Genomic DNA, 13,170 nt, shown 5'->3' with positions numbered 1-13,170 from the left:
TCACCCTAAGGAGATGTTCTGAGAGCCGGCTAGTCCTGGGCTTTGGGGACACAAACATGAACCAGCCCCTAGGGCCCCGCCTTCAGGGAATGCATAGTTCACTGGAGGGTCACGCCAGGTAGGGTGATACAGTCAGTGACAGGGTAAGAGTGGAAGGGGAAGAGGCTCAGCCTAACCTATTTAGGTACAGTGCAGGCTGCCTGGGGGAGGGAGCCCTTGACTGAGATGTGGAAGGTGGCCAAGGGCCAGTGGGGTGAGAGGGCAGCAGAGAAGTGCTCCAGGTGTGTAGACAGTTCAGGGGTGAGAGCTTGCAGGTTTGCTGCGATGGGGCCAGAGTGGGTGTGGGGTGGGGGACGGCATGTCCTGAAGGGCTTACCCACCAGAGTGCCTCTCAGTTTCCCCCAACTATCTGGCAGAGAGTCTGGATCCCTTAAGGACTCAAAGAGAGCAGAGCAGGAGAGAGCCAGCACCACCATCCCAAATGCAGGAGGGTTGGGAGTGGCCAGAGCTTCCTTTGCCCTTCAAACAGGCTGGGGGTTGGGGGCCGGAACTTCATCCTTCTCAGGCCTCTATGGTTGGATGGGGGCTTGCAAGGCTGGGGCTCCATAGAAATGGAGGGAATCCCTTTGCATCTGTCATTCTCAAGATTCTTAGCGACTGAAGTGGGGCCTCTCTGAGCCTCTGCATCTAGAGATGTCTGTGATCCGGGGGCATGGGGTGTCTTCTGGGGCCATCCTTCCCAAGCCCTGGAGATGGGGAAGTGAATGCTGCTGGAGGGATGGGAGGGCGGCAGGAGCTGGACTTGTCCTTGCAAGGTGACGCCATGGGCTCCGGGGCCCCTCTCCGGATGTGGGTTTAGTGGGCACATTGGTGCACTGCAAACCTGGCCCTGGGGACTGGAGCTGTCCAATGACCACATAGGACCCCACTGCCAGGACAGATCATTTTATTGCCGCCCAGGGGGAAGGGGTGTGCATCCGCACATTCTTGTGGGTGTTGCCTCCAAGCTCTGCATGTCAATTCCACAGCCCGGTCATCTCTGGCACGCATCCCTCCCAGAGATCCCTCTCTTGCTAGTGGTGGATGGTGGCAGCTGTCTCAGGGGGCACAGGGCTGGGGCTGGGGCGTGCCACCTCAGCTGAGGTAGAAGAGGTGGAGGAAGGAGTTGGCTAAGAGAAGAAGGCTGCCCCAACCCAGGCTGTTGAGTGCTGCGGCCTCATTGGTGCTGGGGCCCTTAGAGGCGGTGGAGTTGTTTGGATTTGAACTTCCTAAGACGCCAGTTTGCATCTGCAAGAGCAAAAGTAGGACAAGCTCAGGGGCCTTTGAGTCTTCTGTGTGTTAGTTACATACACAGTTTACTTGTCCCGATACCAGATCACCCACTTCCCTGTCCCCTGTGACCAAGGTGGGGACACTGGCCGGTTCTTGCCTACACACAGAAAGGTCAGAGGTGGTCCCCGACCTTCACAGAACCTTCCTTTCGCCTCCGCCAGGCCACCAGCTTCTCCAGGGGAGTCTGTGACCTGATGGGCTGGGCCATGGCGTAGCTGCTCTGAGCCTCAGTTTCCTCCTCACATGGGGCGGGGCTGGTACCAGCTACAGTGTGGGCAGCTGGAGGAGCAGGTGGGGAGGGTGTAACTTCCTCCCCAAGGAAATGGCAGGTGGTGCTCAAACTGCTCAACGCTCCATCAGGCTGTGACTGAAGCTGCTGTTGCCGCAGGTTGAGACATTTTCTGTGAACAGGCTGTTCTTGACCAAGAGTGGGTGGCTCCTGCCTATCTTGACTAGACCTCGGGGCACTCAGGGTGCTCCGAAGTGCTGCCTCCTGAGCAGTTGACTTTGAGGCTGCAGTTGTTTTGGGGTGGGAGATTTCTATTGGGGTTCTGCCCCAAGGGGGTGGTGGCCATGTCCTGAGCCAGAGCAGGCTGCACTGGCCGCTCCCCACAGGACTGTCCTCCCAGTTCCCAAGAGGGTGGAGGCCGCCCTCACTCATGGCTGTTACCCCTATTCTCTGCAGTGCCCTGAGGTGCCTCCCCAGGCCCAGCTCTCTGTTAAGTGCTCCCCAGCCTTGGGCTTGGGCATGTGCTCAGGCAGCCATCAAGCAGTCTGATCCCACCCAGAGGGGCCGCAAAACTAGGATCCAGCCTCCCTCCCCCCAGTCCTCCTTTGGTACCCCTGCCAAAGCCGGGCTCCCAGGGAGAAGGCCGGTCTGTGGATCCTGGACGGGGTGCGGGGCCCTCTGGGGGCTGCTCTTACCTGAACCAGAAGCAGGAGGCTGATGGAGAGGAGGAGGAGGAAGATGCCCTTCATCTCTGCAGACCTGGACAGCGCGGGATAGCAGCCGGATAGCAGCCGTTGGAGAGAAGCTGGCGTTTGCCGCCCTCTGCAGCCTTGGCTGCTTTTGAACCAGGAGGCGGGGTGGAAGGGGGAGGAAGGAGGACCTTTGCAGGGTGGGGTGTGGCTGGCTTCCTTTTTACTGTACTCTGTGGGGTGAGTTTACAAGTGCTAGGATCTGTAGGGAAGCATGTTGACACCCCAACATGTCTCTTTGGCATAAGGATTATTTTAGGTTAATTATTTTTAAGAAACAGCAGATACAGGGGAAGTTCTGAAATAAGTAGAATTTACTTTTGCATAAGAGACGTTTTAATTTATAAGGGAACTCTCCATTTGGAGGGGTCTTCCCTCCCGGAAGAGGAAGATGACCCTCTAGGAGGCCAGCTGTGAGGAGGCAGGGAATTAAATCTGCCAGGTCAACTGTGCCCTTCCTGTGACCTCCTGCAGGGCCTTCCCCTCCCCCCATGTTGGTCTTTCACTGTTTTCCAGCTGGGCCATTTCAGAGTGACTCCATTTCCCTGGGCCTCCCATGTATACAGGAGGTAGACTGCTATTAAACGTCTGTTTTTTCTCCTCTTAATCTTGTTTCTGTTATAGGGGGTGTCACTGCCAGGAACCTAGAAGGGTAGTGGGAAAATTATTTTCTCCTATAGTTTTAAGGCCCTGCCAGGCGATGGCTTCTGGAAAGGGCCTGAGGCAAATCCCAGGGGACAGCTGTGGGGCAGTAAATGAGGCCCTGGGTTTGCAGCTATGCAGGATGGAACTGAATCACCTGTGCACTCTGAGGCCCAGGACCAGAAATGACCTCTCATCCTCTAACGAGCTGCTGGAGGATTAAAGTCAATGTAATTAAAAGAAACGAGGGGGGTGCAGTTGCTGAAGGAGAAGAGACTGGGGTAGATTTAGGTCTCAGGAAGCAGCGGAGGATGTTTGTGAAAGGCAGGGGCCCCCCCCCCCCCCCCCGCATTTTGGGAATGGGGAGGCCTAGCTTCTGGGGAGGCTCCTCCAGCTTTGTCATTTCAAGTGAGAAGGCTGACTTGGATCATTAAGTTTCTTAAGTCCCAGCTAGCATTTTGTGCTTTGGGTGGAGAAAATAGCAGATGGATTGTTTGAGATCTCAGAGGGGGCGGGGTGGGGGGGATGCAGTGGAAGAGCAGGTGAGTCAACCAAAGTGGAAAGGGGTTGGGGCAGTGATGGCTGTGAAGACAGTCCCAGCGAGGGGTGGGACTCTGAGGTGAATCTGGAGCTCACTGCTTACCCTCTCACCAGCGAGGCTGTGCAGTGGGTTGTATAATGATCCCTGTTTTCCCGGTGAAGAAACGGGGCTAGATATTGAGTCCAAGCTAGTAAGTGGTGGAGCCTGTGTCACTTGAACTTGAATCTCAATCAGAGTGCACAGCCAGGTATGTAACCTTGGTGGGGTGTGGGGGAAGGGAGTGCCCTGATTTCTGTTCCCCCAACCTACCCCAGGACCTGGGGCTGCAGCTCCCTTCTCCCCCTTCCTTCCTTGTCCAGTTCATGCCGCATTTGCATGAGAAATAGTGAAAGAAAAGTCCCTTTCACTTCCCTTCTACCCCTCTGGTACTTGTATTGCAAGCATAAAAAAAATTTCAGGGGGCTGATGGCCTCTAACAATGACGAAGAAAAACAGTAACAAAGAACTGAAAGAGCAGAGGGTGAGAGAAAGTCAGGAAGTGAAGAGGAAGGGGGGGGGCAGGAGTTTAGAGGCCCCTTGAAAGGATGAGAGATGAGAGGAAATCAGAGGAACCCTCCAAGGCCTCCTCTTCCAGAAGAGCTCCCCTGACCATTGACTCAAAGCTCAGTTGTCTTGCTGGTCCTATGGGAGATGCTTCTAGGGGTTCATGCGAGTTGTGGAGGCAGCAGTTTCTGGGGAGCTCTGAGGCAGGAGACAGGAAACCTAAATTGAAGTCCACGGTTGCTTGACTTAGAGTTGGCTCCATCACCCTGGGCTGCCTCTGTCCTCTTCCCAAGAGGCAACTGGACAAGCTGAGTCCTGAGGGGGCAGGGTTCTGGGGGTGCATGTGAAGGCACTCAGTACCTGACTTGTATTTGCAAAGATTGTCTTACGAAGATCAGAAATTTCATTTCTACATCCTGAACCTCTGCTCCGGAGTAAGCCGAAATTATGAGGGGGGCAGGGATGCTGGGAGGTTTTTTTTTTAAAGATTGATTTATGTGGGCCCTCCCTAGTGCACTAAGAAGCTAAAGCCACTTCTGCATGAGTTCGATCCCCGCCTGCTCCAGAAGTGACCACATGGCGCGGCAGACCTCTCCTGACCCTCCAGCTGCTCCCTTGCAGTGCTGAGTCCTAACCTGTTGGGCCACCAGAGAGGGACCTGCCCGATGCTGGGAGGCTTTTAAAGCCTTTAGGACTTGGGGGATGTAGAGGGAAGTCTGGAATCTGGAAGTAGGAGTTTCACACCTTTTCTTCTCTTGCACCCTGAGCAATTTTCATTCTGTCTTGACAACGTCTGGACAGACCAAAGCTGGTCGGAATGAACACCCAGGGAAACTCCCATTTGACAGATGGGAAAACCGAGGGCTCAAGTAGGGCAGGTTAATGGCAGAACCTCATCTCTAGCTTAGTATCTGTGTCCTAGTTTCCTTGTCCAAACCTGGCTTCTGGGGAGTCTCTGTCCACACCCTCTAACCCTCCCAGGGAGAGCCCAAGGACAGACTCCTTAGTGTCACACCAGGCCCCTGCCTTCCCTGCTCTCACATTTTGGGGCCCATAACATCACACCCTCCCTTGCCCATCCACACCACACCCTAGCCCTCAGCCACCTCCAGTTTGCTCCTCCCCGACTGCCCAAGGCTTTCTTATGCCCCATGAACTTTCTCTGCAAGGAAACTCCTCCAATTATTGTACCTAGTAAACTCTTATTTGTGCTTCAAGCCTTAGCTCAGAAGCATTCTACTTCCCTAGGGGACGCCTTCAAAGAAAAGGAATTCTTTGGTGTTCCAAGAATCCCTTCTCTTGACCTCCGCTCTTGAGCGAGTGTGCCTGCTGAGAATGTGGCGTGATCCTTTGCCACCTCTCAGTTTCAGCACAGCACCGACGGTGACGCAGAGTGTCAGCACAGCACCGACGGTGACGCAGCTGAGTGAGCGAAGGCCAGGTGAATGCCCCTGCACTTCGCATGTCTGTGCTCATTCAGTTGTCCTTCCTGGGGGGTGACAGCAGACTCAGTGTCAGCGGGTTAACTTTGCAGAAAAGAAGTAAGAAAGGTGAGCTCTTTTGAGGTTGCCACTTCCAAAAGAGAGAACTGAGAAGTGAAACAGAATGTTCGAAAAATTTATGGGACTAGAATGACAAAAACTGTAGTTCATATCTCACTAAGAAAGAGAGGTCTGGCAAACGCCCCCTGTTTCACACTAGGCTCTGTTGAGAACTGTAAAAGTTTACACCTGAGGAGGAAGAATGAACAACAACACAGCTCTCACAGAAGTAAGGACGCCACCAAACCCACAAGAGCAACATGTAATGAAAATAGTTATCTAGAGGATCCAGAGAGTGGAGTTACCAGCCAAACTTAAATAACCATGCTTACTTAGTAGATTCTGAGACATACAGCACAAGAGCAAACACTGGATATTATAATTACAAAACCCACAAAATTCCAGTGCTCAAAGCAGCAATAATAGGGCTTCCCTGGTGGCACAGTGGTTAATGTCTGAACGTTATCAAGCTAGCAGCAGTCACTGTAGGATGAGTTCGATCCCCAGCCAGGGAGGTGACCCACATGGCACAGCAGACCTCGCCTGTATCGCCCACTGCTCCCCTCAGTGGATGCTCCTATTATACGTGTTATACGCCATATTCTGTCTCTGGTGAATCTCACCCCCTACCCCTCAGGCCTGTACCCCAGTTCTTGTCCACAAAAATAAATAAGTAAAAACAAATCTTTAAAAATAAGAAACAGGGCCCTCCTGGTAGCACAATGGTTTAGGATGCAGCACTGCAAGCCAGCACAGCCACTTCAGTGTGAGTTCGATCCCTGGAAGAGATCCACATGGCGCGGCAGACCTCTCCTGTCTTCCCCACTGCTCCCCTCAGCAGTGTACTTCATGGATCTGCCTGTTCTGCCCCCCACCCCCTCTGGGAATCCTCTCACTGCCCCTGCACCTCTGGTCTGTACTCCAGTTCTGTAGTTCTGTATGCATAAATAAATAAATCTTAAAAAAAAAAACAAACCAGAAACAATCCTTCAGCATTTGAGAGAAGTTCGTAGCTGCTGAAGGTCACTACATCTAGGATCCTGAAGCAGAAAACACTGATGCAGGAACAAGGGGGGGTTTGCATATAGCTGTTCTGAATGAGAAGAAGCAGCCCCCAAAGGAAACCTCAAAAAAAATTATGATGATGGAGCAGGAACCACAGAACTTCCATTCTCTGCTGTGTGCAGGGCAGCAGGCCAGAGGGAGCAGCCGGAGGAGATTTCCAGGTAAAGGAATGGCTTCTCCAGGGTTTGGAGAAAGAGCAGGGACGAGAACTTGCTGCAATGGGGGCCCCAGCTCTGCAGGAGCATTGTGCTGTTGTGGAAGAACTAAACCCCGCAAGGGCGACTTGGGAGCTATTATTCAAACTAGAGCAAAGAACAACAGCTGACCGAGGAGGAGAAGGCGCAGCGTGGGAACGTCTCATGGCTGATGTGCTAGAGAAGCTCCCAGTGTGTTATCTGCTCAGAATGTGTCACTCAAGCTGTCCCCGGAGCTGTGCCCAGCTTCTTCTCCTGCTGTTACAGTGAATGAACGAAGCAGAAGATAGAATGCCCCATTTGTCCAGAACCCATTCCTGATTCTGGACAGTTGCGTGAATAAAATGGTAGATTAGCTCAGAAGTAAAAAAGTCAACTTGTTCTCATTAGGGAATGAAGATTCAGGTGTCTTTCCTGAAGACCACACTGCAGGCTGGTCAGGCTGACAGCCTCAGCAGTTAGGCTGAACTAGGGGCGGTGCTGGCGGGGGGAAGAGGGGAGAGGTGTGGAACCTTTTTTGGTGGTGCTGTGGGTGGGGAAGAGGCGAGAGGCATGAGACGAAGGCTCTAAGCAATGGCAGCCTGGGGTGGCCTGGAGGATTCTCCCTGGGGCAGCACAGTGGTGCACTTGGGGCCGACGGGCTCGGAAGCCCCCTTGGCTGGCAGCCACTGGCCGAGGCATCTTGGGAACTTGCCACGCTAACTGCTTCGGAGGCTCAAGTGCACCTCACTCTATGTTGAATGGGGGTACCTAGCTTGGTTCTGCCTTGTAATTTCTGGGGGTGGTTTTGCTCTTCAGGAACAGCTGTTAGCACTGGTCGTGGCCAGGTTGGCCCGGTTCTGTTTTGGGGACAGGGTGGCTGCCCCTGGAAGCTAAGGCAGCCTGTTTGAAAGGACGCCATCTTTTGTAAAAACAAGTAAAATGTGTAACCTAAAATGAACAGACAACTAAATACTGTTATTATAGCATCATCTATTGAGTGCCTGTTATGGGCAAGGAACTATTCTAGGCGCTGGGAGTACAAAAGTGAAAAGACATGGCCTCAGATCTTATGGACTTGATATTTGAATGGGAGGAGACAAAAATAATTACGGGGCCTCCCTGGTGGCACAAGGGGTTAAGTCTCAGCACTAAGAAGCTTTCAGCAGCCACTTCAGCACAATTCCATGCCCAGCCAGGAAGCTGACCCATAGGGCGCAGCAGACCTCTTCTGTCTTGCCTGCTGCTCCCCTCAGCAATGTATCTCAGTAGATCTGCCTGTTCTGCTCCCCACTCTGTCTCTGGTGAATCCTCTTACCTCCTCTACCTCTCACCCACACCCCAATTCTTGTATGCATAAAAATAATATTTAAATAAAACACAGGGTTGTTAGAACATTGAGTGTGGTCTGCTTGCAGAGAGTGGGGGCAGACATTTGAGCAGGTACTTGAAGTATCAAAAGGGATTTTCCTGGTGGTATGGGCAAGGGGAGAAAGGAAGATGTTTTACTGAAAGAGAGGTCTGAACTAAGAACATGAAAGCTTGAGAAGGGCAGAGCTGGGGCTCGGCCATCACATGAAGGCCACAAAAGTTAGGTGAAACCACAGATGATAGACCCCCAGGGGGGAAGGCCGATGGGTGGGAAAGAGTGGGAGATGGGAAGCAGAAATAGCTTTTTATTCCAGGAGGATGAGCGGGCTGAGAGGCCCTCCTCTTGTCTTTAGTATTGATTTCTCCAGCTGAGCTGCAAGGACTCAAAGTCTTTAGTCCTAAAGGGGTCCTAGTTGATGAATCTTTCAAGAAATGACCTAAATGCAAAGTGAACTTTGTTCATTCTTAATAGTAGAGACCATCTAACTCCAGGTCTGATGTCCACCTCCTCATCCCACAGGTGAGGAAAACAGACCCAACAAGAGCCTCACTCAGGACTTCCCTCCTCTCTGCCCAGGTCTTCCCTGCATGAGCATGCCGTGGCCATGACCCCCAGGGCGTGTCAAGCAGAGACCAATGTCCTCCTAACACTCAAGCATTTCATAAACTTGGAGGCCTCCGATGTCCAGAAACGTCTAAGATACTGAGAAAGACGTCAGAAAAATAACAACTACGTGAAATTAGACTCATATTTTGTCCATTGTTTCTGGACAACACCTTCTAAAAACAACATAACAATCTTATGAGAAATTTAACTTGCACAATAATTCTATTAGGTAGGATCTATTAATATCTCTGTTTTGTGGATGAGACAACTGAGGCTTAGCTCTGTGAAGTAGCTTACGCGGGAAGAGCCGGTTAATAAGTAATAAAGCCTGCTCTCAGAGGCCTGTCATTTATATGGCTGTTACTTTCCAAGTTTCAAGGATGAAAATTATACTTTTATTCAAATGTATTTTTTTTTATTTCTGCATACAAGAACTGGGGCACAGGCCAGAGGTGCAAGGGGTGAGGAGAGCAGAACAGGCAGATCCACCGAAATCCACTGCTGAGGGGAGCAGCAGGTGGCACAGGAGAGGTGGGTCAACTCCCTGGCCTGGGATTGAATTCATGCCAATGACTGGCAATAGCTTGATCGCGCTGAGACTTTAACTCCTGAGCCACCAGGGAGGCCCTGAACATGTATACTTTTTTTTAAATATAATAGTTTATTTTTACATCATTTTGTGTGAACATGTATACTTTTATAATAACACTGATATCCCCAATATATGTTGTTAATAAGTACAACAAAATGGCCTAGGCAGAATCTGGATGAGGATTCCTACCGCAAGTTCCCACTTGGCTTTTCCTGGGGCAGCTTTTCCCATTGCCCTAGGTATGAGCGCAAGAAAATGCTAAGTAACCGGGCCAGCTACCCCGCCCTTGTCCGGGGACCTGGGGCTCTAGAGCTCTGTCCTTCCCCGGGCTTCTCTCCCTGTTCCGCAGGTTTGAAAGTAAATATTGCGACTTCCTATGTGTGAGAGTATTGCCATCAAGCCTTTCGTTAAAAATAGGACCCTGAGGGCTTTCACTTCCCCCAAGTAGACGCCTGCTGGGGGTCACTTGGCATGCATGTCTCATGCCTCTTTTTTTTTTTAAACAAGTTCTGCTTTGCTTTATGAACAGGCTTTGTGGGTATTATTTCAGAGTCAATATTCAGCACAAGGAAACAGGGTAGTCCTCAAAGCCCCAGAGTCTCTTCCTCAAAGTCTCCATGATGAGTCTTTTTCCATCTGTATTAAAAAAAAAAACTTTATATATTCTTTACATCTTTCTTTATTTTGTACATGTTTTTATCTCCGCTGTAATCCCCGTGGGCTTCCCACCACTTCACCCTGTGCCATCGCCATAGTCCCTGTGCTCTTCCCACCCTAGTTCTGATCTTGTTCCCCTTTCCTCCCCCAGTCTATAGTTGTTAGTTGATGTTCTTTTTACTGTATTACAATTACTATATATATAAGATATATCTATCTATCTATAGATAGATAGATATAAGATACATATAATATCTGTATTATATATATAATATATCTATACCTATATCTATATACATATATATTTTTATTTCCCTTGATCCCTTACACGCTAATACACCAGCTTCCTGCCCATGGCGGTAAATCCTGATGCTTGGGTTACGCGCTCTCTCAGCTCCGCAGTCAGCTGAGGCAGGGCAGGGGCAGACTGCTCAGGGTTTCTGAGGCAGAGCTCCCTGGCCCCCAGGCTGTGGGTCCTTTCTTATCTTCAAGAGCAGGAGGAACACTGGTAAGGTGATAGTGTGAGATTGCAACATCATTGAGCTTGGCTCCAAACCAAAAGCAAAACAAAACGCATGTGGTGCCATATGACCTCAGACGTTTTTTTATCTCATAGATACCTCAAGCCTCAAGCTTTCGTGGAAATAGCTCTGTGTCAAAGCACTCTTCCACTTCAACTCCAGCCACACTATCCACGCAAACCCTGCTGTTGACAGTGGGCTCTACCACCTTCACGTTGGTTTGTCCTATTAAAGTGTGGCTTCTAGGAAGAACATGGAAGTCTAGAGACAGTTCTGGGTTTGGGTCCACTTCTGAGCTTTCTATCTCTGAGGTCTTAAGCTGGTCCCTGCCCTTCTCTGGGCTTCAGTTTTTTCTCATCTATAAGCTTCATGAGGTTGGCACCAGGCACCTGGAAGGCACTCAGTGGTTGGTAGCCTTGTCCAGTCTTAAATTTGTAACAAATGCCTCAAGGAACCTGCTTTTGCAAGGGCAGTAGGTTAGAAAGTCAAATGGAAAACAGTAAAAAGCACAGTCCGAAGCTGCCAGAAAGGGCTTTGGTGCTTGAGCCCGGACACAAAGAAGTAGATACCTGAGTCGATTCCTGGACCATCCTATCCGTGAGGCGGAGAAATAAGAACAATTAAAAACAGGACATGTTTTGAAAATTATTTCAGCCCTGGTATTGCAATAGATATTTTTTGTGTATGTCAGGTATTTTAATCTTCACAGCCACAGTGCAGTGGCTGTTCGGCTGTTCCCATTTTACAGATGAAAAACTAAGGTGAGTGACTTGCTCAAGGACACACATCAGGAGCCTGGACTCCTGTAGTCAAGTTCATGCTTTGAACTAAATTCCTGCAGTTGCTCTCATATAACTTCTTAATCTAATTTTACAAAGTTCAGGGAGGGAAATGCCTTATCTAAAGGCAGAGGGACACAAAGTAACTAGAATTTGAGCCTTCCTTCTGGGTACACACCCATCTATGTGGTCAAGAAGTTAGCAGAGAAACTCAGATGTTAAGAAGCATTTAGTTCTTGCACCATTTGTAGCCAGATGCCCAACATTTTCCAACAACAACAAAAACCTCCCCTAGACTGAAAATTTGGGAATAAGCGGAAATAAATTCTGATTATTGAGTTGCATTTCCCCTCTAGGGTTAACTGTTAACTCACTAAATTGCATCACCTCATTCCCTTTTTATAGTTAACCATTAATTTATTACAACTGCATTTCTGGAAGATTTAGAGAAAACTGATAACCCCAGTAGAAAGTAGAGGGGGCCCTGCCTGGTGGTGCAATGGGTTAAAGCACAGCACTATGAAGCTAGCCAGCCACTTCAGCTCCAGTTGGAGCCCTGGCCAGGGAGGTGACCAACATGGCCCCCCGCTGCTCAACTCAGCAGTGTACTTTGTCCATCTGTCTGTTCTGCTCCTCACTCTGGCTCTGGTGAATCCTCTCACCCTGCACCTCTGGCCTGTTCTCCAGTTCTGTATGCATAAATAAATAATTTTTTTAAAATTAGAGACAGAAATTATAACCTCTGCTTCTCTTAGTTAAAAGTAACATGAGAAACAAGTACCTGATGATTGCTGAGACAATTCCCTGCTGGGAAAATCAAACACCTTGACTGGTGCCCCTGTTGGGATTCAGATGATGAGATCTAGGGTATGGAGTTCTTGGGTCCCCATTCATCAGCACATGGAATTGTTAACAGGGTGGTTCCCAGGAAAAGGGGAGGTTCCAAATTTCCCGCCCCACCCAAAAGGAGGGTGGAGCTGAGCAGAGAGAAGAATCTAGAGAGGAGATTGAGGAGGAAACAGGATTGACGCCAGAAGGTGACCTGAGGGAGGCAGAAGGCGCAGAGAGAGACATGTGAAGAAGTGGCTCTTGTTTCTTGGCCTTGGACTGGTTGAAACAGATGTGGGTGAGAGACCCGTGGGGAGGTTCACTATGGCAGCCTTTATCTTGATTTTGATTTTGCTCTTTTCCTTCCAGACTTGTCTGGCCATGTCTGATCCTTTTCTTTGGGTCCCTGCTGGAAGGTGCTTTGGACTTGTGGTGGGCTTTTAGGCCTTGCTTTGGGCTTTCAGGCCTTGCTTTGGGCCCATCCCTTTGGGGTGGACTTTTACTCACGAGGGGATAGGTCACTTCAGGTGTTTGATTTAGAAACTATATTCTTTATCTTTTTTGTATTGCACACTAATTGTATTAAAGTTCCTTTCCATTAAAGGTCTTGTTTTGTCTTGATGTGGCGGATAGCAGAACCTAGTTAGAGTGGGCAGGTTTGGGGGTTTAGGGGTGCCCCTCTCTCACTACCTGTAACAGAATGTTTACTGAGGTAAGGCAAAAATATGAGCGCAATCTGCATAGACAGCAGCAGGCATTCTTAAAAGACAGGAACTGTATTTTGCCAGATAAGGGGTGTTCTTGGATGGAATTATTGTGGAATTTATTGCCTTGGTTCCAGTTGAGCTGGTCTTCTGTGATTAATAACCTTTTCTGCCCCCACTTCTTCTGGCTGATAATCTTTTCTGACCCCACCTAGATTTCTGGAAACTTTTTTTTTTTTTTTTAATTTATTTATTTGTGCAATACAGAACTGGGGTACAGGCCAGAGGCTCAGGGG

General features: G+C 49.7%; 1 protein-coding gene across 1 annotated transcript; it reads right to left on the bottom strand.

The window, feature by feature from the left end:
• Nucleotides 1-934: 934 nt before the first annotated feature.
• CD52 (CD52 molecule) lies at nt 935-2,380 on the bottom strand. Its single transcript, XM_004679394.2, has 2 exons — nt 2,257-2,380; nt 935-1,287 (listed from the first exon to the last, which is right to left on the bottom strand). Exons 1-2 carry the CDS (start codon nt 2,308-2,310, stop codon nt 1,135-1,137), a joined length of 207 nt encoding a protein of 68 aa, XP_004679451.1. The 5' UTR covers nt 2,311-2,380; the 3' UTR covers nt 935-1,134.
• Nucleotides 2,381-13,170: the final 10,790 nt, after the last annotated feature.

The sequence above is a fragment of the Condylura cristata genome, unplaced genomic scaffold (assembly GCF_000260355.1).
Source record: "Condylura cristata isolate star-nosed mole 26May11 unplaced genomic scaffold, ConCri1.0 scaffold00008, whole genome shotgun sequence".
Classification (NCBI taxonomy): domain Eukaryota; kingdom Metazoa; phylum Chordata; class Mammalia; order Eulipotyphla; family Talpidae; genus Condylura; species Condylura cristata.
The sequence above is the reverse complement of the archived record's forward strand: the minus strand, read 5'-3'. Positions and strand labels throughout refer to the sequence as shown.

What these genes read in the sequence shown, in the direction of transcription:
- CD52 (XM_004679394.2), bottom strand. Translation starts at nt 2,310, where the DNA reads ATGAAGGGCATCTTCCTCCTCCTCCTCTCCATCAGCCTCCTGCTTCTG. An exon ending in GCCTCCTGCTTCTGGTTCAG is followed by an intron (nt 1,288 to 2,256) that starts GTAAGAGCAGCC and finishes TTGCTCTTGCAG; the next exon opens with ATGCAAACTGGCGTCTTAGG.